General features: G+C 40.8%; 1 protein-coding gene across 1 annotated transcript in view; it reads right to left on the bottom strand.

Moving 5' to 3' along the window:
- Positions 1–632: 632 nt before the first annotated feature.
- Positions 633–27,074, bottom strand: part of CCDC132 (coiled-coil domain containing 132) — a gene marked incomplete at its 5' end in the record, with an annotated part of 35,042 nt that continues 8,600 nt past the window's right edge. The window contains 15 exons of the mRNA XM_009876483.1: positions 633–1,200; positions 2,121–2,310; positions 2,857–2,978; positions 5,165–5,323; positions 5,471–5,567; positions 6,625–6,773; positions 10,497–10,577; positions 13,885–14,006; positions 17,803–17,909; positions 19,346–19,464; positions 20,989–21,165; positions 22,627–22,717; positions 24,783–24,881; positions 25,559–25,653; positions 26,414–26,511. Coding sequence (XP_009874785.1) covers positions 1,081–1,200; positions 2,121–2,310; positions 2,857–2,978; positions 5,165–5,323; positions 5,471–5,567; positions 6,625–6,773; positions 10,497–10,577; positions 13,885–14,006; positions 17,803–17,909; positions 19,346–19,464; positions 20,989–21,165; positions 22,627–22,717; positions 24,783–24,881; positions 25,559–25,653; positions 26,414–26,511 — 1,826 coding nt within the window. The remainder of the gene's footprint in view (positions 1,201–2,120; positions 2,311–2,856; positions 2,979–5,164; positions 5,324–5,470; positions 5,568–6,624; positions 6,774–10,496; positions 10,578–13,884; positions 14,007–17,802; positions 17,910–19,345; positions 19,465–20,988; positions 21,166–22,626; positions 22,718–24,782; positions 24,882–25,558; positions 25,654–26,413; positions 26,512–27,074) is intronic.

Genomic DNA, 27,074 nt, shown 5'->3' on the forward strand with positions numbered 1-27,074 from the left:
AGTGGAATGTACTTTGTGTACATTATAGGATGCTTCTGGCTAGAAGGGACCTTGCTTCCTTTTATAAAGGTCTGAAAGCACTGCAAAAAGTGTATTATGTAATTAAAAAAAATATCTAAAGCTTTATACACCTGAAACCAAAGGCAAACCTGAAAACTTCAGTGGAGCCAGCAATGCTCTGACAAATCGATTTCTAGGGCAAACACTCATCCAAGCAATTTTGTTCTGCTCGGGATCACTCGGGGTTGTCTGCAGCAGAGCAGGAAATAGTAAGATTATCCCAGCGTCCCTCCAAAACTTCAGCCAAAAGAACAGTACTCCTGCTCCCTGGCGTTATGGCTTCAGAGCAGGGAAGGCTGGGGAATACACAAAAGGGAAGCGATGTGAAAAGAATAGCAATAATTTATGTTGTAAATGACATTTTGCATTGTTGAATTAGGAAAATGGCCTCACAAAGGAGTCATATTAGTGTACAGTATTTATTACCTGAAGTAATCTGAAGCCAGTAACTTTGATATGACTAATTCTGAAACAGGTTTTTAAATACATATGAAGATGAGAGGCTTTATCCTAAGAGTATTTAGTTAATCTGCACTCACTCCACATGCAAGACACATCAATCCAATACTGTACATTTCCTTTCATTTTACACTGGTCCATAATAAAGTACAATTTCTGAGGGTGAAAGCAGGGAGGAAAGAAATCATATTTGCAAGTGGCCCTTCTATTAAAAAAGAGCAACAATTATATATTAAGCCAGTGTGTTTCTCTCGGATTTTGATTTTACTTACAGTATACAGTTTTGCAAAATATACAGTTCACCAATGATACACAAACAGTGGCCCTTCACTAAGGGCAAGTAAGAGAAAAAAAAAAAGGAATACAACAGTAAAGAACCCTACAGATTAGAAAAGTCATATTTTAGAGCATTATGCCACTTGAGAGCATTTCCAATGCTGGTAAGAAAGGTCATGCACAATGTGTTTTAAGAGAACGCTGTCGCTAGTCCATGAGAGACTTGTCTGCATGCTTCACAGGAACAGAGAAGGTCCGAGCCGGGAGGAAAGTCGCTTTCTCCAGTTATCTTTTGGGCCTGTCTGTGTCGTCAATAGCAGCCAGCAGCCTCTGCCGCGCCTTTTTGTTGATGTGGGAGCCCAGACAAACATTCACCAGATTGGTCAGCTGCTTAGTGGAATATTCCTGGCACATAAAAGCAGATTTATCAGAATAAAACACCAGAAAAAGACAGAAAATTAAAAAATGCAGACATACAGGCTGTGGACTTTCCAGCTGATGGAAGCGGTCAGTACACAACAGAGAGCTGACGTGGCTGTGAAGTCAGGTCTGCACAGTTTTCGTAGTTAAGAGAACAAAACTATTTTGCTGCATGGCAGATAGTAGAAAATGCTTATGACTAGTGGCGTTGGACTGAGTTCACAGAAAGTGATGCTGTGAATATGCATGTATGTCATTTTTTGATGTATTTTCCATTCTTTGGGAGGTGTGGTAGGAAACATAAATGCGAATGGGATAAGCTGTTGACACAAAAACATTTTTCCAAACGAGCTGTGACAAAAGTTGATGATAGTTTGACTTCTCTTTGTCAATGAGCTTCTAAATGCTTCTTGACTGCAAACAATATTAATTTCAGTACATGATAAAGGAGAAAAAAATGGCAAAAACGTTAAGACAAGAATTCTTAACACCTGTCAAAACACCCCATTTGCCAGTACTATCTTTTTATCATTACCCAAAATATATCTTCCACCAGCGGGTTTAAACAAGAGTTTTTCCACTTAGGCCACCAAACAACAGCTCACAATCTCTCTGGGGGCTCCAGGTAAAACAAGCAAAACGATATTAAAGATGTATTTCTTTCTAGCAGGATTTAAAGTAACCCCAAAATAAAGATTTCAAAGCACTCCATTTTAAAAGGATCACATTTACTCTCATCCTGCTTCCCATCCACATTTTCTTATAACAAATGAATATATAGGTATATGTGCCTGTGCTCTTTTTTAACACATGGAAGCATTGATCATGTTGAGGTTTTCCCACGATTCTATCATCATGGTGAATTTCCCCACCAGGCAGTAAAAGAATGCAAACCTAACCCTTACCCTGTGTTCTTTTATCCAGCGCTCCATGTCGTTTTCTGTTAGGTAGTATGCTTTGATGTAGGTCTCCACAAATTCTTTATCTGGAATAGGCCTAATGTCTGTTAACTTTTCTAGTTTCATTAAGAATTGTTGAAAGTCCAGTTGCATCAAGGCACGTCCCTCATTGCTGCACTTCTTTACATTGGCATAACTGAAAATGGAAACAGCAGAAAGTAAAAATTAGTAGGAAATAAAAGAAAATCAAACTTCTCAAAGTTGCTTAACTTAGTCCTTCAAATCTCGAGAAGGAGCATAATTATGGTCTTGAGTTTAAAGACAAGAACTCCTCTTATCCTCTCAGCTCCACGGCTACTTTAACTGCCAGGGCTGATGACTCCATCCTTCTCACTGGCACAGACAAACAGTATCACCACAGAGATGCTGACAATTACACTTTCTTTGTTGATCGGTTGGGAAATGATAATTTTCAGCTACAAGTTTCTTTGAAAGAGACCTCTGTTGCCTTGAACGCTTCAGTGAAACAGCCAGTTTCACTCCTGGGCAGTACCGAGGTACAGGCTCAGCACGGTACCAGACTCTGCAAAACAACTGCTAAGAACCATGCGAGCCCTTGGTATTTTTCAGCCTCCCCAAAAGCCCACCACTGCACTACAAAAGTGGAACGTTTGTTCCATAAAACAGACATTATCGTGAGAGATATATTTACCCAAAAGAAAGACTTTCACAGAGTACGTACCCTTCCACGAGAGTTCTGTTGGCCAAGCGTATGCAGTGCTCCCAAAGGATGTTGGAGACGGGCAGTGGAATACGGACTCTCTTAGACACCTCATTCAGCCTTCTGTTAAACTCCTCAAATTCCTGATGAAACACAACAGACCATAATTCCTTCAGCAAAAAAGGGATCACTACTCTATACAACCCTAGCAACTATAACAAAGAATTAGACGTGTGCGCGAAAAGAACGCTGAAAAGTAAGAGTAGAGAAGCTTAATAGGCAGATTGTAGAGATGAGCTCAATGTGTAACCACTTTCTATCATTCACAACACTACCTCAGTACTTTTTTTAAAAAGGAAGTACTGCTCTGTTCCCCAGAGGTGTAGTTCTCTGTGAAGCTGACACCTCTGAAAAAAAAAAAAAAAGTAGCTAATCCTTCAAACGCTGTTTTCATTACCTTACTCCCTAAATTCATCTTTCACTTTAATGAAAGTCAATGTACAGCCAGTGAAGAAAATCCAGATGACCTCTTGATCCCTTTAAATACCCATCCCACCAGCTTTCAAAGGAGTTAAAAAAACTCTGCAACCACTCCTCCTTCTTCAGCCTTTTGCACTGGCAGTTCCCCAGTGCTTTAAAAGGAACTGAGAGTGACCTGAGAGTGCAGGGGCTCACTGCAGCGCCAGGAGACAGCTCGGGCTGGGAGCAGGCGCCTCTTTCCACTGCAGCACCAAGGGCCGGGATGGACTGGAGCTGTGAGCGACAAGCTGGTCGTACCTGAACACAATTACTGCTACAATGATTACACGCGTTACATAAAGTGAAACAGAACTCTGCTGCCAGTGACTAACACCTCTATCATTTTAAAAAAGCGCCAAATGGTTAAATAGAAAAGCAGACTGATAATGACCTGCCCCGTGTAACCAGCCAAAGCAGTGTGTGCTGCAGCCTATTACGACCATACTTGTCCAACCAAGTGCTTTCATTCCAAGGCTGTTCATCGAGGTAGCTTTTTCCTCCTCTTTTTTTTCCCCCCTCCTTTCCCATTTTTGAACCTCATAAAAATTCAGTAAGGAGAGGAAAATCAGAAGGAAATCTCAGTAATTTTCTGGAAGTGGAATTTGGCAAGAGTAAGCAGGGTACCACAACGTCACGCTTTAACCAGCAGGCAACTTGGTCTGCTGAAGAAGATGAAGATACTAATTTCTTGAACAATCCTATTTCCCCATTTCATCTGCTTCCATACATACTCACAGTCCAGGACTTCGCACAGGTGCGCACACGGCTAAAAAGAGTTGGTTACTACACCAGACACCGTGCGTAAGCACATCTGACGCTCCTGAGGTCAGAGGGCACGCAGCAAATCACTAATTGCTCAGCAGTAATCTAAAAGCTTCTGAAGCAATCATTATTAGCTATATAACGTAGACACCGAAATGGTTTTAAATGGTCTTAGTCCTGATTGTCCTGAAGCAAATTCATCAGCAGCTGCACACTCACAGAAGGAAAAAGTTCTACTGCAGATACCAAAATGTTGCAAGGACAAATTGATTTCAAAACTCTGTGACAGCACAAAGAAGGGGAATCACAAAGATTCAGCCAAATCTGGTGCAATGATATATCCTCTATCAGATTCTCCCCTTCTCATACTGATTTTTTTTAAGCAGAGAACAGCTAGAAGCACAAATGTGTAATCAAAACTGCTATTCAACACAGATGTGTCATATTTTCTGGGATACATAATTCACATATCTTTAAAATAAAATTTTCAGCTTCTCTGTAAGAATTAGTCTAACTCTACCGTTGCCAGAACTAAAGATCTTTAAAAACGTCATTTTATGAAAGGATGAGAAAAGAATTCTCCCAAGAACTGGTTCTGTATGCTGTAAGACAGCAACTGTATCTTCTTTTTCAGGTGGTAACTTCGAAATGCAGCAGCTTCAGTTAGTGTGTGATTGTTATTGGTGCTATAGGCCCTATGATGCACATCACAACTGCTAAAATGATGCAAAACAGCAAACAGCCGTTGTTAAAAAAAATTTAAAAAGGCAAGCTATCTCAGGCCACTGGACTTTCCTCAATGTTACTTTGTTTACTACACACCTATTTACCATTCAAGACTTAGGCATGAAACTCATTAAACTTTCATGGTCTTATTCATCCACCTGAAAACAACTGGCTAGCAGCAATAATAATGAAAATGCTGGACAGATCTCCTTATAACTTAGCATTTGTCAGGACGCCGTATTGCCCTGCTTTTAACAGTTTTACATGAATTGCAGCAATTTCATGTTTATATAAACTCTAGCACGTTGTTTCCCATATTCACCTTTAAAAGAGCATCTACATATACATTGTGTTGTGACATGATTTCCTTCACATCCCATTTCACATTAGTCATGAGAAGCAGCATTTGTTCATAGTCAATGGCTTTAGCAGCAACAATCCAATAAACTGGTTTACGTAGTTCACTGGCAGTCGACACTGTCTGAAACAGAATATAAATAAAACCCAGTTCAGTATATTTCTGGCTACTAAGAGCAACAGATAACTATGATGGACAAATATTTGCAGCATACTGTGCAAGTTTCAAATTTTCTGTTTAAAAATCAGCTGTGAATTACACAATTCTGACCTGAGAATAGAACTGCTGAAGAAAAGGCTTCTTGGCAGCTGGCATCACTGCATCAAGATGAGGCTGAAGAAACTCAAACTGCTCAGCTAGAAACACCCTTGGAAAGCAAAGAAGAGTTACTGTGAAGCACATGCAACATCCGGCACCCCTCGTTGTACAACTCTCACTCTACAGCTGGCATACGTACCAACAATGATATGAAACCTCAGAAAGTTTAGTCCTGACATGAACTGTATCAGTTTCATGCCAGCATATTAACAACTATTGCCAGTTCTGACAATTTTGAAATATGTTTGCAAACAAGAAAATGCTTTAACAAAGAAACTATGGCTTGAATACCAACAATTCATATTTTACTCGGGAAACACTGCAGGAGTCTGATCCAAAGTCTAGCAAAGTCGGCAGACAAGCACCCTGCATACAGCAAGGCAGTCGACATGTCAGTATTCCAAATAACATTCCTAATTACTTATGTACTAGTAAAAGATCTCAAAAACATGAGATGAAATTATTTCTCAAGGGTAGGATTTGTTAATAACATCACAAAGAAATACATTTCTAACTAAGCATAAATGAATGCAAGAGAAAATAAGCTCCTTTGGAAATATATTGAAAAATTAACTTCCAATCTTTGTCATCCTATGTGGGGGAAAAAGAAATAAATCCTATCTGACTCTTACTGTTGTTCCCACCACACAGAAACCCCTTGGTCAGTGTTGCACTGTTTGCTCATTATAATCTCTTCTTCACAGGTACGCTGCCTCCCATTGCAAAGCACACGGCAATTCAAGCCAAATCAAAAACTAAGCAGTTTTGAGTCTCAGCCATCACCATCTGAGTACTTAATGTAAGGTTTAAATGAACCATACAGATTAAATACTCCCACTACTCTTTAAAGTTAGACTTTTTTCCTGGTACTGTTGCAAGTTACTGGACCAGCTGCAGTAAAATTCCCTTACTTGTGCTTGCAGGTGGTCAGACCAGATGGTTAGGCCCCACTACCTTTAATCAAGAAATTACCATTTGCATTTAAAACACACATTGAGAGGAAGAACTCTTGACCTCTGAAGAAGGTTTTGGCTTGCCATCACAATCTCTTAAATAACCCGTGGCTTCCAGTGACTACACCAAGCAGTGTACGGTAAATAACCTACAGGGATTCCGTGGCCACCACTCTCTCTGCCAAACCGTACAGCGAATTGCCAGACGTCAAAACAACGAGATGACTGAGATGCGGGCTTGGCACCTTCTCCTTTCTCTCTTCAGCAGCTGTGAGACTTCCTGTGGGATCAGCAGAGACCTCCTAAAACAAAGAATGTGACAACTGAACACCCACAAAACCAGCACGAGGGGCTCCGGCTGCACAGCGGCAGATGCCAGGTACGGTGAAGGAACATTTCTAATTGTAAGGTGTCATTTAAATCAAGCCAGAATCCCAAGACAGCCATAGACTTTTCTATCTGAACAGCGTGGTGTTCAAACAGGTGAAAAAAAAAATATATACATCATGTCAATCAATATCTATCTCGCGGGGAGAAAACTGTTAGGGAACAAACTTCCTCCTATACCTTAATGCCTGTGCAGGCTTTAGCTCAACTCTCGACTGGGAGACTGACTTGTCACCCTTGGAGATGGCACCTTCAGCCTGACAGCAACCAAATAAAGACACAAATCCAAGAAGCATCACTTATGCACGGGCTTTGCTGCTTATGTGAGCTGCGGCTAACTTAAGTGAAATACACATCATGTCTGTAAACAAGTTATCATTCCATGACAATTTCATCCTGCAGATATCGGCCTGTTTGTATGGAGAGAAAATAAATTTGGGCAATAATATAGTGACAAAATAGTAAAATCAACTGCTTAAAAAGCAAGACCGGCTGCACAGCACGTCTGCTGTACAGCAGCATATGAACACACAACCAATACAACAATAATGCTCAAACACACCATATACAGTTGAATTCAAAAAACAAATCAGCATAATTCTCAGATTGCTGCAAAACTCGGCAAAGATGAAGCCAAACTCATGATAATAAATGAAGCAGCTTTGCAGTTCATGCTGTGTGGGTTTTTTTCCCCAATTGAAGACAGAAAGAATTCAAGGGGAGATTGCAGTGAAGTAACTAAAGAATCAGGAGTAGGAGGAAAAAAAATAAACTCAAGCTGACCACAACAGTCACCAGGAGTTTTGTCCAGGCGCACAGCAGAGAAATACTGTGAGGAGTGACACGAAACAACCGTTGCTGTGCATGTGTTTCCCAGACAGTTTTGCCTAAAAAGGAGAGTGACAAGCACGAGAAACATTGATGGAATTAACTTACCCTAAACATCACGACTGAGACAAGGATTTGGAAAAGCCACGAGAAAAGGTACTGCAGAGATGATCAGGTAAAAAGGGGAAAAACAACTGGGAGGTTATTCTGGCGGCAAAATACCTGCACGACTCATTTGCGGTTGCACAGCAGCAACTAAAGGCATGGAAGGTGAAAATTGGTTGTGCCACAATGTGCAAGAACTTGGTGAGAACTTCAGTGATACAGAATGAGCAGAAAGATCAAAACTCCGCTGCTACAGACAAAGCAGCACCAGAATGTGTTTACTGCCTGGATGAAAGCCAAGCCAAAAGTGAAATTAAGAATGCAGGAAAACTGGGAAGATAATAGCGTCCAAGCTGTTAAAAGTGGTTTGAGGTGTGGAGGAACAAAAAGACCACACATTCCACTTCTGCTATCTCGGATTTTAGTTGACAGTTGCCTGCTCTGTGGGGTGACATCCCAAGGCAATGAGGAGGTGGATGTGCTAAATCAGGGAGGCTCTTGTAGTTCTGTGCCTCCTGTACACAGCAAACACAAACACAAAACCACGCTACAGCAGATGGAACAAAGTGCAGACGGGGAAGGCAGAGTTCTCACTATCATGGGTGAAGAATTTACCTTCACACCTCTGAAAAAAATCTTAGTAAAAGGTTCCAGAAGCAGGAAGTGGATAAAGCAGGGAACCTTGAAGGAACCCCACAGAAATCGTGACATTAAATACTGCTGACCGAGCAATACCACCAGCACTCCATTTGTAGCGCTAAAAGATCTCACAGAAAGAGATCAATGAGCAGAACAGAAAACTTTCAGCAGCAGTTTGTGGTAAATGCTATCAGGCACAGTCGCAGTGAGCACGGGAACGATGACAAAGGCCAGCCACAGCACCGTGCTATTGGAAAACTGAATTTGCCTTGCTCTGATCTGTGTTCACACACAGCCAGACAGATTTGCAATTAAACCGGTCAGACATTTCACAGTACCATGAAGTTTCATTCTGCTGAGTCTACCAGAACGGATGAGCAAGCCAAAGCACCCGGATATTTGCTAACACTCATGTCACTTCTTTCAGGCAGCTCTGAAGATGCCCACCCCGCACGTCCACAAGTGTAACGCAGACAGGCAACGACAGCTAAAGATCCAAGCGTAACGGTCAGTTCTTTAAAAATATTAACTGGCCAAAGATGCCACCGGTTAACTATCAAAATCCATTCTTTATCTGCCTTCTTTTTCACTTGATGTCATCCTCAAAAACAAAAACCAACGCACAACCCAAAACAAAAAAATTGGAAGCTTTGAAACGTTTGCACATGATGAAGAAAACAAACCCACAGCCCACAACCAAGTTAACAGCAGTTAGCTAAGAGTTCTTTCTCCTTTCAAATCTTACCTGAAACATAGCTATTAATTTCAATAGACACTAACATTATCTGTAACAGCACTGTTAAATCACTGAGGAAGAAAAAGAAAAGGTGATATTTTTCCAATTTACTCCTAGAAATTATTTTTTAAATTATTTTGTCTAATAAAAAAAAAAAAAATCAAGGCTGTCTGGAACTGTCACTACAGAGTAAGTTTAAAGAATTTCTTCAATAACTCACCACTTTTTTATGATCTTGAACTGATTCATTTGCAACATCTTCCTAGAATTAATTTTTCTTTCTGAATACGCTGCCTTTGAGATGAACAATATGAGTGGCCCTTTTCACTTCAGAGAGCCTTGGGGTTATTAGTTATCTCATGCTCCCTCTACTGACGCGATCAGAAATGGCCCCAGAGCACTTTAAGAAGCTTCTCTGAAAGAACAGTTTAAGATTTGATGCAGTATTTCAAGGAACTAAAAAGGCACAAAGTACAATTTTGCGGGGTGCCAAATCCTTGTGAAAGAGTACAGCACGTGTCTTCTACTTCTTTCTAAGACAGAAGCTTTAGAAAGGAAATCTTTCCTCCACCACCCATGGTATTAATCACTATATAAGCCATTTATGACACTCCTTGGAAAATTCTTCCTGATGTTTCAAGGGTTTTATATTTTGGTTAAAAAAAAAAGAGCTTCAAATTTCCTTTTTTGCCTAGTTCTTAGCAATATTTCTTTATAAACTCTGCTGCTTATCTGAATCCACAAAATCTACCGAAGTCTCCTGTTCACCCTTTGTAATGCGATGTGAAGGGCCGAAATCTCCTATCAGCGTGACACGAGAATCATATTTACTTTTCACAATTGGAAAATAACACCTGAAGTGACCAATGGGATATAAATTATAAAATAACATCAAGGACAGTTCCCCATGATTCAGAAATTACTTAATGAGGTACTTGGTACGCTACTTGTATTATCTTGAAGGTGAATGATCTTCAGGGTGGCTCTTGGTTTCCTATTCTTTTACTGAAAAAATAGTCATCTATTGTGTTGTGGGGTTGGTGAGGTTTTTTTAATAAAATGTCTTATTAAATAAGGATAGTAGTGGAATGTCTACATGAACCATAATACGTTTTAAGATTTAAATACATTGTTTTGTTGTTACATCGAGCAAAAGCTATTGAACTAGTTTTGCTGTACATTAGAAACAAGTGATTTCACATGAAATCTACACCGTGATACACCGTGAAACTAACCTTTGTCACTAGGGACACTGAAGATGAAGAGCAACAAAGATCAGAAAGCCAAGACAAAATATAGTTCCTACATCTTACAAGATCCAGGTACTCACCAGATCAATCAGACTCTCCTGGATCCGGCTCAGCGTGGTGCGCAGTCGGCTGCTGCTCAGGCCCAGCCCTGTTGATTCGTACTGGAAGAAACACACTCGATTTCAGCTGGGGAAGGAAACCTCCTCCGTCCAAACTTCGCAGGGACACTGCAAGGCTTCAGTTTGTGAACACTAGCTACAATTCACTTAGGTCAAAGTTTTAGCACATAATCACAACCACACAAAACAAACAGAAAACCGACCGTGGGCACAGCACTCCACACCGCATGGGTGTGAAGAACAACCCGAGCCCCTTTCATGAAGATGGCAGCTCACCATGCATGCCAACAACCAGCCAGAATCCTTTCTTGTTACGATATTCTACTTGGGTACAGGGCGCTGAATTTTCCCCTTTGGGTGATAAGCCTAGAATGGTGCATCTCGATGCCCCCACTGAGACTTGCATGCACACCACACCCCAGGCAAATGGCCTTAACTTCTCTCCCAGGCTATAGAATTTCTTGTAATTCCATATTAAGTATTCAGCTTGCATATGTAAATTATATTCACTGATCTTTATAAAGCAGTCATTAGCACCCAATGCTTATAAAGCTCTACCCGAGAAATGTGTCATCTTCATGTTCACGGCTCAGAAGAACCCTGGGCAGATGCTGAGCTGGGATAAATCAGTGGAGCTACCCTGACTGCCCGGTGAACGCACTGAGTTACACCAGCTGACATGCGGAATTAACGAAGCTACTTATCTTCTACTTAAAAAAAAGAAAAAAACCAAAACAACCCAAAGGACAAACGGACACAACAAAGGAAGAGGAAACGGAAACACGCATTTACACCAGGTACGTGAGCACAGCTCTGGTATGTGATTCACACCAAGGGCGCGGGACCCAACAGTCTCCAGAGCCCTGATGCACACTGTGCTAACAGACTCCCCAGGGAAGGAAGTGTCTGTGTTCATGCCGTCCCAGCTGCTCCTTTGAAACGCAGAAAGGCACAATTTAGGTCCCCGTGTACTGCATCTAACGTTTCTGACTTAGGATGTCCATCCGCCCCAATCCTCCTACGCACTCAGTCACCTCTGGGCTGAACTTCCACCGGAAGTACGCTCTGCTGGAATCCAGAGCCTGCTCCAGGGGACATCAATCACTACCCTCGTGTCCATGTTCGATAAAAAGAAGTCTTCACGCCTTTGTTTTCCCACTCGAGAAGTAAGGTTTTTTACAAAAACATGTAATATTTTTCTTCACATTTTTACTGTAGAAATATGAGTAGTGAACTGCTTTTGATTTTGCAGGTCTATGGCTGAAAAAGAAAATAACTTTTCCTCCTTTAAGTAATACGCCCTTAATTCTCCAAATTCTTTTTGTCCTTAATATCATATAGTAGTTTTTCAAGATACAGCCATAAGGACTGCAAATTCAAGACAGGCTATTCTCCCAGTTAAGGTAAGAACAAACATAAGAATTAGCCTGCTTAAAGGAAAAAAAACCACAAAAACATTTGCAATTTACAGCCATTAAATTTCACTTTAAGAAATTTGCACCTGCACCATCAAAACCACACAATCTACCACTATTTCTTTCTCTTACTGCCTTTCAGTGGCTATCAGCAACTTTTACTTATTCTATAATGGGATATTTCTTTCTAAAACCTGGCAATTTCACATGTGAAACATATCTGAAAAGGAATGTAGAACCAAAGGAATTGGCTGGACGGTCACAAAGCGCTGGGGTCAGCGAGTCGGTGTCCGAGAGGAGCCCCGTGACGAGCAATGTTCCTCGGGTGTCGCTATGGGAAGCGGCGCCCTTCAACACCTTTGCCTGGCGACGGGGCGGGCTGGGGAGGCGGGTCAGGGCAACCCCAAGCACGGACACGGGCTGGGCCACGAGGGGCTGGAGAGCAGCCCCGCAGAGAAGGGCTTGGGGGCCTTGGATGGAAAACTGGACGTGCCACTTCGGGCAGTGAAGAAAGCCAAATTCTGTGTTATTTTAAACCCCTGGCTGTCACTGAACTGACAGCGAACTCTGTAACGCCCTCCTGATCCGTGTACTGACTCACGCACACAACACAAGCACAATACTCACAAAGCATTTCAGCCATTTAAGGAAGTTTTATTACTGGCATACTTTTAAGAATCCCATTCGATGCTATTTCGTAACATCGAACAGGAACACTCTTGGTGGCCTAAATCACATACCATCACCCGTATTTAAATCCTAAAGGCTTACAGACTGTGGGGAGGTGAGGACATTCAGGCAGCATTACAAGAGGGTTTACTGCATTCGCAGACCCTTTGTAAGCATTGTGTTTCCTACAGAAAAATCATCTTTCAAGGCAAAAACATCACAATTTTACCACTCATCTGCTGTAACATTTACCTGCCTAGCACTGGGTTGTTCTCTGTTAGAAGTGGAAAGTGAAGAACTCAGTATGGGCTTTAAAAACACAACATGGGAGGTGCAAAAGAATAACAATGAATGTGACACAAGGTGAAAAGCAGAGCAGCTGACTAAGCCAATGGAAATCAATTATCTTAACAAGACCAAAAAAACCCAAAACATCCCAAACCCACTCGTGTTCTAAACACAAACAAACTGCAAAACATTTGTCCTGCCAAACATAACAGCTCAAAACCATTTAGAACCATATGTTGAGTTTGAAAAAGCATTACAATTTGCCAACAGATGATGAATTTGGAACCTCACAATATTATTACTTGTGGAGCAATTTAGGGGCCAAGAGAGGAGAAAATTGTTTTTACGCACAGCTTTTCATACATACTTTAAGACAATTCTGTCGAAAGTTGATCTATGTTATGTATGTAGAATGCCAACAAGCATTTATTGCAGCTACAGGATCACTCAAAACCTCCTGGTTTTCACTAACGCACTTACTCTGACAGAGGAGCAGTAGATCTGAAAAAGCCTATTTCAAACCTCTTAAACTTGTATTAGGTGTTAACTTTCCCAGCTCCCTTCTCCTCCCCCTTTTGCTAGTCTTATTTAAGTTAGAGAAGTATGCAGAGGAAAAATCCCACTCTCTTGGCTCCAAAGCACCACCCTCCTTCTGCAGAGTGCTCCTTTACTCCCCACTTTCTGCAGCTACTTACAGCTGTTCCACGTTGTCTTTCCTCCCTTTCAAAATCCTATTGGAAAGGAGTACAGACAGAATCTACTCATAACGTCATACAATTCATGCCCCAGTGATAAAGATGCTCCCTGGACTTATTCCCCTTATTGCGGATGTAATCAGCCTTTTCTTATTCCTGCATTCACATCCACCATTTTCCTGGGGATTACATATTGGGTAGTATTTTAGATAAAGAGATCTCCCCTGTATTCTCATTCTGTGTGTATGGTGATACTTGGAAATGAATAACGTTTCTACCTACCGTGTCATTTCGGCCAAAAAACGTATAGACTGCATACAGATAGTAATCGAAGAGCTGGGACATGAAGTGGATCACATCAAATGCAATCGGTTTCAGAATATTCATCATCTGCATGTATTTCCCTTAAAAATTAAATACAGAAGATTAGTTTCCTCAGCACAAGTGCTACAAAGACAGTGCTGAGTCTGACAGACTCAAAATCAGCTTTAAAAAGTTTATTGTTTAGCCTTGAATATTGATTAAGAACAACTTCGTAATATTTTAGAAATTGGAAGGTTTAGAAACAAAGATAAATATGATGACTATGATACCACAAATGCCTCAAGATTTCTTCGGATAGGAATGTCAATCCATATTAAAATGTCTCGAACCACTCTTGGCCTTCTGGTACCAAATGCAAAATACACAATTTACTGGGTCCTCTGCAACTTTCAGCTTGTTTTTTAGCTAAAAAAAAAAATAATTTCCTAAAGTGGTCTCCTGCAAATTATATGTGGATTTCTGACATTAGTGTGTGTTTATACATACAGACACACATAGACATTTTCCAAGCCATAGGGAAGCACAGAATGAAAATTACATGCACATGACCGGATTTCACCCAACCACCCCAGGAATAACGCATTTCACGTCGGCGACACAGCATTTCCTGCTCTCCTTTCTTTCTACCCTAGGGTAAGAAACTCAAATAATTTTGGAGATGCATGTTTAAAATGTTTCTAGGGGGACAGACTGTCAGAAAAGGAAGATGCCAGGACGCTGGCACGTCCAGGGAGAAGAATTCCTTCTCCTCCATCCTGCTCTCTGCTGTCGTTCATTTGACTTGCAAAAATAAAAACGAAATAAAAAAACTGAATTAACGCAGGCCATTTATCAACATGCTAGCTGAGTCAACATGATAATAGGATTTGGACTCGGAAAGAATTTTCTCCCTGCAGGTCTAGTTGACAGGACCTATCGTTTGTAGTTATTGTGGTTCCCAGCACAGGGCAGGGCTCTCTTCCCAGGGTCATACAAGGCACGTACTTAATGAAAACCCTGATACCGCAGAGCCCCTCCAGTTCCTGCTGGCTCGCAAAAAAAATGACATACTGCTTGCTCTATTAGCATCTTAAAAACAAAGAATATATAATAAGCTTTGGGTTATTACAGTAACAGACAGCAATTTATGAACCAAAACACAACTGCGTCCACCCAGCGTGTAGGATATAGCAGCTCATTTAACGAGCTGTCATATTCCAGACACGTTTTGCTGTGACAGGCTGGAAAAAACATGAGAATGCTAAAATAATTTCTTTTTCCTGTAGTCAACAAAACTGTTTTTCAAGTTAATGCTGTCCCCAGAAAAGCAATTTACTAATCCATCCAGCACATGTTGTTTGAAGCAGAGAAACTAACAAAGAAACAAAACTGGCTTTTAGTGTCGGTGGGAGTTAAGTTACCGGAGTTATTTTTGTTTAGGCTATTGCTTGTGTAGGTCAGTAAAGATAACATGAATTTGACAAAACCATGACACAGCTCCATGACACATGCTACAGAATGACACGCTAGGAATCAAGCACTGACCTGACACCGCTGCTTGCCTGTTCTATCAACCAGGAGTCTCAGCTGGAGAACTAAGCTCGTGTGCCCCAGTTTGCTCACACGCCCGAGCATGTAGTTGTTACTTTTGGAGGTCTGACACAGGCTGCAATACTTAACACTTAGCAGTTTAGCCCAACTGTTAATTCCACGCTTGACTGCTAATGTTTTGACCCACAGCACTATGAGGAAACTGAAAAGCAGACTTGAAAAATTCTATTTGTCTTCCAGAAGGAAAAACCAAATGCAGCCAGTTCCAGTGGAGCCCGATGGGGAAATTTTCAGATGTTTGGGAAAGGATGATACCCTCGTCAAAGCAGCTGTCCCCTTTGGATGCACTATCTGCACATGCTGTATTGCCACTGATGTTTCCCCCACTTCCTCTGAGCAGCACTTTTCAACTCGCCCGCGAGCCGCAGACGACAGCAGGGCGCTGTGTCACGCCCGAGCCAGCCGGGTTTCCAAGCTCCGTGCAGCTGGCAGGGAGACACAAGGCAGCCCTGGGGCAGCACCCCCCGCTTCCCCAAGGGGCTGAACACCCCACCCTGCCCAAGGAGTGTCCCTGGGACACCCTGCTGATGCCAAGAACATTTCTCTACCACTACATCACTCAGCGTCTTGACACAACAAGTGTTCCAAGAACGTTTCCTCCTAGCTGCTCTCTCTAGCAGGGGGCCAAGTTTTAACTTCTGTACCTTGTTACCTACTTGCAGTAAAGCTCCTATTCTGGGTGAAAAAGGGGTGGATGAGAATGTTCCAAACAGCGCTACCAGCCCAAATGCACACCATGCCAGAACTTCCAGAAACACCTGAAAATACCACTTAGGAGTTCCAGCAACTCAAAGCAGCTGGATGCTCTAGACTTCTAGTCTTCATTAATAGTTAAAAAAAAAAACAGTTGTTCGGGGTTTTTTGAAGTATTATTTCCAGCACTACTTGTGTCCCTAAAGACAGTAATAGAGAGAACTCTCTACCACACTAATCTACACAAAACTGATCACTAAAACCAAAAAAGGTAAATAAATACACAGCCTCCTGAAATCTATGGTCAATAGCAAAATAATTCCCTAGGGAGTCTCAATTCCAAACATACAGCTTCTTATGACATAAATTAGGAGCTAAAATCCCACTTGGAAGGAAAAAGTTAAAAGCCCATTGTAATTAGACTATTTCAAAAGACTGTATGATTTAGGGGGTTTTAAGCTCCATGAGGTTCTGTGCTACGTCACCAATCACTCACTGCAGCAACAAGATTTCTGCTTTGGTATTTGTCATCAACATAATATTTTTCTTTAAAGTAAGTTTCAAAGCAAGCAAAATCTAAGTTTCTTTCCCAAAAAATCATTTGCAACAAAAGCAAAAATGAGGCTAAAAAAAGGCATTAAAAAACCTCAACTTAAGAAATATGCATTAAACTACTCTGTAAGTCAGAAAGATATTAATTAAAACAAGAAATCACCCAATCACTATATACACTGGTGCAGTTATTCGTTACTCCTGTTGATGCACAGGACCCAGGTCAAAACATCCCAGGCCAGTTTAACACAGGGTCATTCCTCCTTTGCGTTTTAAGTCAACATGCGATGGGGTTATGGCCAGAACCCCCACGTACAGACTCCGTACATAAAACCGAAAAACTAGAACTGCAGCTCCACCTACTTGCACACGCCGTCAGGGAAGGGGGCAAGGGCAGAGGAAGACCAAGTGGTTTGCATGAAGGTTCCACGTGTGATTTCTACATTTAATCCTAAATTTTCTTAGAGGAAAACTTTATACCAAAAAGCAGCAGACAAATATCTCCAACCTAACTCACAGATCAATACCAGACATAATAATCTCAATTCTTATTTCAGGTCTATATTGTAGATGTTCCAAGAGGTAAAAAAAAAACCAGCAAAAATGGTTTAGAAAATTAATTTCTGATTTATATGCTGCCTAATCTTTAAGGTCTTACTTTTGTAACTATACTACTTTTCAGTGAAACATTTAATCCACCAAGACACATTAGCAACATAAAGCATTAATCTATTTCTTTTCCATCTCCACTGCTTTTATGTATTCAGTATTTTAGATGAATATTTCACCGTTACTGGTTAAAATCAATATATGCATGTAGATTAATTTCAAAGTAAAAATAACTTGCAAGATAGAACCAAATTCACCTATTTTAATTAAAAATTATTTTGGTCTCACTTCTTTTTTTATTAACATGGGAAATACAGCCCAACTACATATATTTTTTAAAAGCCTTAAAACGCATTTAACGTATTTGCTATAGTCCACAGGTTTGCATTAAAATAAGAAACACACATAAAAAACTGCAGGTTTTGTACATACCAACGAGCCTTATTACATTCAGCGTAGTGTTTGTTAGGATAGGTGCATTCACTTTGTAGAGGTTATAATCTGACCTCTTTCTGCTCTTCAAAGTTTCTCGAGAAACACTTTAAAGAAAACGAAAAAACACCAGCTGTGGCTGCGCACTGTATTGAAGGGCATACAGATAAGATTTAGGAGAAAAAAAATAACAACAACATGTCTTCCCCCTTCTTCCACAAGACAGTATGTCTTCCAGCATGGTATTTTATTTACGGCAAAGTGTAAATGGGTTACGATTTCACCAATTAAGAAGAGAAGCCTGGACTAATTGACATAAAAACGTGCCAGAGAAAGGAGTTCCTGAGCTGCAGCCCGAGGCTCGAGCTCTGCAGGGCCCTGTCTGGCCTCAGCAACCCTTTCAACCACTCTACTCCAGAGACCACGGACTCCAGTCCAAGACACTGAGAGCCACGCAGGTCACAGCCTAACAGGGGCACACGAGTCAACTTCAGCTGAAAACAACTCTCTGGAAAGGGAAACAATTCTGAGGAAGATGAAGCTAAAACACATTAAATTTTTCCCAAACTGTAGTCCTGTGAGAAGCGGCGAGTTGGACTCGATCTCCATGGATGCTGTATGCCAGCTGCCTCACCTCAGAATGAGACTCTTCCAGAAGTTCAGAATGTTTCCATTTCAAAGCACAAAACTCGGTTTCTCCAATTAAGTAATTTTTATAACTAACTCCATCTCTTCCATGAAATGAAGTAGTTTATGTGATATGTCTTATGAAATCATGCTAAAAATATTTCATCCTACAAAGTTATTTTTCAAAAAATCCGTTCCTCGGCTCTGACCCAAGTGACGGCCTTCCAGCTCTCCTGCAATCCTCTGTACACACACCATGTCAGCTGCTTCGCAAAGCCTGAACGGACAGTTCAGTAGTACAAGGTCAAGACAGCAATCTGCACTTCAGATCCCTTGAAAGGCTGCAGAGTTAGCTCTTGGTTATGTGAATACATATCTTCTATTTTTATATGTATTCATCAGAATCAAATATGCATATTCACGTGTGTGCACATATATATGGGGGTATGTATATATATTCTTAAGAAAAGAATTTAAAATTACATGTGATTGCCTTCACCCTACAGAAGAATTTATTTTCAATCTGCAGAAGTTTACTGCTGTTCTGCAAAAGCAGAAAGCCAAACCTCAGGCCATTTGTCTGCAAACAACTGCTTTGGACACAACCGGAATTATACATCAGCACAGCAGCAGCTGTAGAAGGACCTTCAGTTAACACCTGAAGTTTGCTGAGCAGGTTTGCACTCCCTGCTTCAGACTGCCTTTATCCTCCCTCAAAACCTCGCTTTTTCCTTTCTGCAATAACGACGCGCAGGTTAACGTCACTTCAGAGATCTAAGTCCTGAGCCCTTCTATCTGTGCAGGTAGCAGAAAGATTATTTGATTATTATTCCATTGTCACAGAGCACAGATCAAACACAGAGCACTGAGACAAAAAGCATGGAAAGGAGACCAAGGACTCACACAGCCGACTTACCTTTTCACAGGGGCATCTCCTGTCTGCTCATCCACATAATCTCTTTTCAGCTCTTCAGGAACATCACTGTCGCTGTCATACTCTTGATATGCACTTTTTTCTTGTTCGTCTGATTCATACTGTTAAAAAGAAAATAATAAATTGATACATTTACTGCCATCATTTTCCTTACCATACTCACTTAGTGTAGCATCTTGGTCAGTTCTTCGCTTTTACCTCGCTCAGGATAGAGATAACTTTGCTGGCTGAAAGCAGCCAAGTATTCCACTGTACCAGGGCAACAAATTAGCAAGGCCGAGATTAAAAGTATTTTCTTCTTGTCTTACCCCTTGCTTTCTCAGAAGACTTGATGAGGTGCCTGGGGCATGCTTGTATTTCTTTTTGGACGCTTGGTTTTGTTTCGAAACTTACACCATCCTTTGTCTAGGTAAAGGCAGAAGACCCTGATATTTGAAATATTTATCTAATACCAGTGAAACAACTCCTCCTTGATGGAAGAAAGTCTTGTGTATCATTTGCTTAATTTGTAACAAATGCCACAAATTATTCTGAATAAACCTGTGACAAAATGTGAATGCACAGATAACTGAACCATGTCTACCTGCCTTGAGATGTGCCGCCTGACACTGAAGAACACTTTATGCTAATTGCATCTTTTGAAAAATAAGAAGCTTAAACCCTTATAGACAACTACTGCCCCCAAACACACAGCTGCAGTTTTAATTTTCTGAAACTGTTTCAGGCTGTTCAATTGCTGAATCGCATTTTAAAGATTTGCAAGAGAATTGTTTTCAAGGATTGAGGGTTTGAGCCTAACAAGTGATGTCTGGACAAAAGCAAGCAACACAGGCTACAACATATACGATACAAAACAGGATTTCCATGGCAGATGTATATTGTTATTGCTAGAGTATGTGTAAAAATATTATTCACAAAGACAGATAATAAATGCTTTTTACAATTATGAAGCCACATATTAAACATTTGGATTTTTTTTTTAAAAAAACATGAAAGTTGCAATCTTTTTTCACCCCAATTAAAAGCAACGTTTAATGTCAGTATCTTTTTCCAGGTGTTCTAGGTTGCTCTGCAGTACAAGTGTGTCAGATAAACTGCAAAGTAAGTTTCTCCACAAAGCCAGTTTCTTAACCAGCAAAGTTAAAAGCAAACAAACACTCGATGCTCGTGAGGTGGCTCTTTCCTGACCACGCACACAGGTGTCACACCAGGCAGCACACCCAGCAGGCTCCAGAATGCACCTGAAGAGAGCCCACAACACCTCTCCTTACCGAGCACACTGCTCTGAGCCCACCTCATCCAAGGAGTCAAGAATGACCCAAGTGCCGTGCGGGGGCCTTAACAATTCCCACTTTCCAGAGGGGAAATCCACGGAAGATGCACTCAGGTAACGCGGATCTCTCAGTCACCCAAACCAAACTAGGAAATGTATTTTTCCAGTCAGGTATTGCCACTTCTGGCCCAAGCCCCGAGCCACGGAGGCTTTTAGAGCCTAGCACTAGGAAAGGACACTGTCCAAGTGAGAAGCCCACAGCACAAGCTCAAAGCAAAACCGGCTCAGAAGGAAAGCAGAACGTAGTAACAGACCCAGAGGAAACGTTCTGATGGAGCGAGATTTGCCGTACCCCGTTGGAAGCCAGCACGTCTTCTGTCTCGTCGTCTTTGCTGTCAGCCTGAATTTCAAAGGGGTTCCCCCCGGTACAGTACTGCTCAAACAGCGTCACCGTCGCTGAAATCGCCGAAGCAGGCTGCTTACTGGGTGACACAGACGGGGAACGTGACTGCTCCATGAACTTGAATTCCTATTCACAGAAAAAAAGCACAATAAAACACATCGACAAGAGTTTCGCTATTATTATGACTCCAGTTCCATAAAACAGAGTATAACAACAAACTCGTGGACAATTAGCCTGATATGAAAACTTCTAGCCAAGCTTGCTGCTTATTTAAACATGCTTTTCATGCTGTCTCAAGTTAACCCTAAAACTGGCCATCTTCCACAGCTCATCTTTCTATTTTTAGGTAAAAACTAAACTTTTTTTAATTCACAGAAATCAGGAGATAAGACCTAAATTCCATCCAAAATGTAGCTTCCCTCACACAAGTTACCTCGTAATTTACTGAAGCTGATAATATTTTTCTTAATATTTTATTTCTACAAAGTTCTTTTCAAAATTCATTATTTTTGGAAGCATTACACTGCACACAAACTTTCTGATGACCGAGTGCAGAGACTTTTGCATATATGTGGACTGAGTGGGGCACATAAGGTACGGTTTTAGACTTTTTTTCCTAAAACCCCTGACTCATCTGAGTTGACTATCATTTTTATCTATTCACCTTTAGCTGATGATCTTCATAAATGGCAAAACTTACATTGTCATTTATCTAAAGGTTTAACCGTCGAAACCTGTGTGGCTAAAAAGACTGCAGTGTTAGATTTCTGTTTGTTTAAATGAATTGTTGCTACTTCCCAATCCTTTGAGTAGTACTTATGGATTTATAATCCCAGCTCTCTATAAAACATATTTTGCTACTGGATGCTACTGAGAGTCCTTTTTCTCTCAGTCTTATTACTGCCCCAGGAGCTTCTTGCTTACTTTTACAGTTAACTCTGTGGACGCTGCAAAACTATCTTTTACTTGAGATAGTTCAGCTTTATCCATTTTTGCACTTTAGTGACAGCTTTAATCACAGGCAGCCGTGTTTCATTTAGCAACACAGGCAAAATTCACCTACCACATACTAAACTTCACAAAAATCACTTTTGAACAGCCGGTGAGCGCACCAAGTACTTGCTTTCAGCTGGACATCACCACAGAAGAATTAACTTTTTTTTTTTTTTTTTAACTTTCCAAATGAGCCAGAGTGACCTGTTTCCAGAAAATGATGCCAGGATTGGTACAAACTAGTAAGTGCTCATGTGGCAACTTTCAGGGACTCATATTTTAGCATCTTACTCTCAGATAAATAATTTAGAAACGGAAAACTGATAGCACACCAAGACATGAAAAATAAAGGCTGACATCATGTTTACAACACCAGCGTCTTCTGTAAACCCCTATCTGCCTGAAACAGGAACGCTACTGGTTAAAAACCCTTTGAATCTTATGTTTCCAATATCACCAAGTGAAACTGAGGGGGGTTTAGCAGCCGCTAAAACATCTGCACAGTAGTTAAGGGATCTTAGTACTTCCCAGAAGAGCTGAACACTTAGTTACTGGAGTAGTGATACATTTGCATGAGTCATTCACGGAACGCACATGAAGCTGTAGAATACTAAAGCTTGATTTAACAGGACAAAGTTCCCAGGTCTCATTCTCCAAAAACATTCTCAATTCTTCAAGACGGGTTCTGAAATAAAAGAAATTGATACTCTTATTTGGCAGCAAAAGTAAATCAGGAAGTAGAAAATTATTTAACTTATGCATTGAAAAACATCTTCAAAACCTGTACAAAAAGTCACACTTGAAAAAAGATATTTAACTCACCCTTTCAACTCACAGATCACCTAAAAACTGTGGCCACTAGCATAGCGTATGTTTTATGACCCCAGTGGAGAAATTCTCAAAGAATATCAACCTCCACATTTTGGAAACCTTTTTTTTTTCTTTTGGTCAAAATCATTAGAAAATATAGAGGAACATCTATGATTATGCAGCAACACTGGACCTTTTTTCCTCCATGTAAACTGCAGAAAGCAATATTGTACAAGCAGTCTATCAGTGCCACAGCTCCTGTGAGCCCACACAAGACGAGAAGATTCTTTCAAACACACAGAAGCCAAGAGGTAGCAAAAGAAAATGGAAAGAACTAATGCTCTACAGACATTTCAGCTTTTCAAAGAAGTTAAACGGCTTTTAAGCGCCTAAGCTATGTTTTTTCCATAGCCTGACTTTACCTTGGTACTAATACAGAAAACCTATTAAGGAAACATAATTAAGCCATCACATCTCTGTATTGTTTCTGTTATTTCTGTTATTTCTGCCATAAGCAGAAATACCTTCAATTAAAAAGAAAATAAATTTACATACAAGCAGGAACTCATATAGGAGTAGACAGCAATGAGTGCTTATTGATGTCATATTACTGTACCTATTCTTTATATACGGTATAACGTTTTGCTTAACAGGTAGCAGTTGGTAAATTATGCACTTGGTTTCTAATTAGGCCGTGAAACGTTCTAGAAATACACTATTTCAATAATAAAATATAATCACCAGTACAGTTAAAATTTTCCTGGCTCAACGAGATGAGCAATGTGTTGAATTATGACTCGAGTTTGCAGGGTCTATTTAAATTCCCCAGTTAAACACAAAGAGACTTCAAAGGCTCTTTTCGAGGCATGGAGTACCCGTAACTTGCAGATCTCGCAGCAAAGCCGACAGCAACAACAGAGCTGCCGTGAAAATCAACGCCACAGATTAAACTCTGAGAAGATGCCTAAGGACACGGAGTCACAGCAAAGCAAACACTCAAACGCCAGGTTTTGCATCACTTAAAGGTGAAGTCAAGGTACTGGAAGTACGTGAACAAACGCTCTTGATTCTCACCAGCGCACAAGTCTAGCAAGTGGCACCCACAGTAGGGCTGATGCATTTGTTCTCTGAAAAGCTTGGGTGATCAGACATACATTTTTACAAACACATCAGAACAAAATGTAAATCACCTTCCTGCCAAAAGTTCATTCTAATTTTTCAAAATAACCAACTTTTACCCAAAAGAGGCTTCATATTCCACTGCTCTTTTATACTTTTTGAATGGCATGGCCAGTCCCTTTGATTGCTTTCTCTGTGTCGGCAGTTCTCTCCAACACCGCACTGCCCACAAATTACACAAAGAACCGATTATCCCTGGACTCTGAGCATTTCAGCTCTATGTAGCTTTTATGTACTAATGAATCCTTAAAAGCACTAGCTTTTCCTTTTTTTCCCCTCTCCAATTAAATACACAAGGGGACTGAAAGGCAAGTTAGCTTGATTTGAATAGGCAAGATGTTCAAAGCCTTTATATAAATCTGAGGGATCTAAAAAATATTAAAAGGTTCATATAATTTGAATTATATCAACACATAGTAACAATTTTGCTAGGAAGTATGGATTTCATCCTTAGATCCAGCAGACAGCTTAAGAGGCAGCCTAAAAAACTACTGAAATTCTACAGAAGTTTTTGGTCTTTGTCTGGCTCACCTGCTGCAGAACTACAGTTTTCCACAAGTACAGCAAAGCAAAGGCTTCTCCACTCTCTCCCCTTCTTCCCAGGGTTAACGAGCCCTATTCTCATCATGAAACACACCCAACTATCTGTCAGCCTCAGTGCAGGAACATCATGCAGCTGAATTCCTCTGGAAAGCATTTGAAGTTATACCCAGCAAAAATAAATGCCATTAGATTCACTCACTAAACATAGGTAGTCCCACCTGTGATACGTTTTGAAATAGTTAACACTTTGTTTTCTGATGGATTCTTGCAAAACTTCAGACTTACTGCCACAAAATTCTTCTCCAACTTGCATCAGCCTATAACAATAAAACAAAATTTACAAGTATTTACTGATTTAACATCGCTGTTCCAATCTGAATTACAAGCCTCAAGCATTACCACGAGCACACGTCTCTCTCCATAAAAGCCCAGCACCAAAGATGAATTGCAAACGCTTCACTCATTCCACAACAGTCTGTGTGTCATTTCCCTCCAAATCCTGTCACAATGGCCCATACAAAGAGCCACAAGCAAAATAATAAATGTCTTCTTGAGAGGGCAAGCTGTACAGCTCACAATCCAAACCCATCATTTTACTATCGAACCAGAAGGGCAGAATACAGTACAGGTTAGCAGCACTGCAATATTTTACTGCTCCTGGCTGAGAGCCCCCTTCAAAGCTTTTAGAAACACCAGAATTCTCAGATCTGCTCATCTGAAATCTTAAAGGTGGACAATACTGAAATCACACTGCACTTAGGCACTACCTGAGGAGCAAAGCAATTTCTGCTGGCTCTCCCAAGCACATCCTCAGGGCAGACAGTACTGCCACTCACTCCGACTTCCCACCTAAAGAAGCGCTCTTCAAGCTGCCAGCAGAGAGGAACAAAGGTGGCATCAGAACGTAAAGAGCAGCTGTAACTAACAGGGCTCCCTTACCAGAGCCCAAGTCTGTGCACCCGTACTAAGTGGTGTTACGACCACGTCACTATACCTGCTGATAACATCGAGAACAAATATGAAGTCATCGTATTTGAAGCTAGAAAGATCTGTCCCCAGGAGATACGTTTTCACTTTCAGTTGAACATCCTACAAAACATACACAAGATTTTGTATACTTAATGCGCTAAAGACAAAAAGGTGAAGGCTCAGATGCCTGGTTCATCAGCACATTTTAGTTTGTTTGCACTTCTAACTTCTGTCTGAGATTTAGAATAGAACTCCATTTTCTGCAACATGAATGACTTCTCACTGAGTTTCTAAAATAATATTATAATCAGTTACTTAAACACTCTAGAACACAAATCACAGATGCTTTACTGTCCCTGTAAAAACAGAGTAATTCAGAGTAATTTGCAGAGTAATTCAGTCCTGTGAAAGGTTTACAGCTGTTTCATCCTACATTGGGGGTCTCACTGTGCATCAAACTGACCCAGCAATCAGACCCAGGATCCCCCGAAACAAGGCAGGGGCACAGGCTCTCAGGTTCTCTGGAGCTCTGGCTACCCCAGCAGCACAGAGCAGGTGCCTGTGCTGGCAGAAAGGCAGGGGAGAGGAAACGGCTTGTGGGGCAGCACGCTGTTCGGGAGAAGCGGAATCCGCCAGAAAGTCGCATTATGATGTTTTGGTATCTCGACTGAGTTTGTAAGCATATCGACCCAGTAGTAACTGACTCACAGAAATTGTATTTCCTTGGGTTTGATAGATTTAGCTCAAAACAAATCACTTAAAGTAGTATCTCTAGGGATTTGTTGTTTTTATTTTTTAATAAGATCAGTATAAATATAACTGTAATTAATACTGGCCAGGGGGAGATAAATATTTAGAAAATAAATATCAAAAAGCATACCTGCCATATTCGTGAAAGCCCGTGTTCCAATTTCTTTTTGACATAACTGCGGTCAAAACTGTTCTCTTCAGTTCCCACCACATTGTTGCCATCTGAAACTGAAGGTGAAAGGTACTTCAGATATTTCCAAAAGCCTTGAAATGTGTCCTAGACTTCTATCCGTAATGGCTAAGGCAGAGGTTTCATTATCATATTAGCCATTATATGAATTCCAGGAGAGCTCTATTGCTTTAAACTTTGAAAGGAAAATGAATAAAACACATAAATATTATGTGCTAATGCAGACCAGGAGAGCTCCTGATTGCCATTAGGTAAGCAAGATACCCCATTCGATACAAATAAACTAATAAAAAAAAGGAGAGTAACAGATATTGATATTTAAAATACAAAACTGATCTCATTAATGCAGGGACGGGATTTTCCACGGTCATTCAAAACTAGGAAGGCCAAAACCGCCCCCTGCATACCGAATCCCTGTCACAGAGTGTTTTGTTCGATGGCAACATGCCACCAGGACTGCAAGGAGAGTTAATCCTGACCAGCATTTGCAGTTCTTCACCACTGGGCTTCACCGTTTTTTCCAGAAAGCCTCCTGGCTTAGTTTTACTTGGAGAGAGTAGCAATTTTTCATGTTTAATTTTGCTGTCTACTGAAGAACCAT

This window comes from Apaloderma vittatum, unplaced genomic scaffold (assembly GCF_000703405.1).
Source record: "Apaloderma vittatum isolate BGI_N311 unplaced genomic scaffold, ASM70340v1 scaffold11359, whole genome shotgun sequence".
Taxonomy (NCBI): Eukaryota; Metazoa; Chordata; class Aves; order Trogoniformes; family Trogonidae; genus Apaloderma; species Apaloderma vittatum.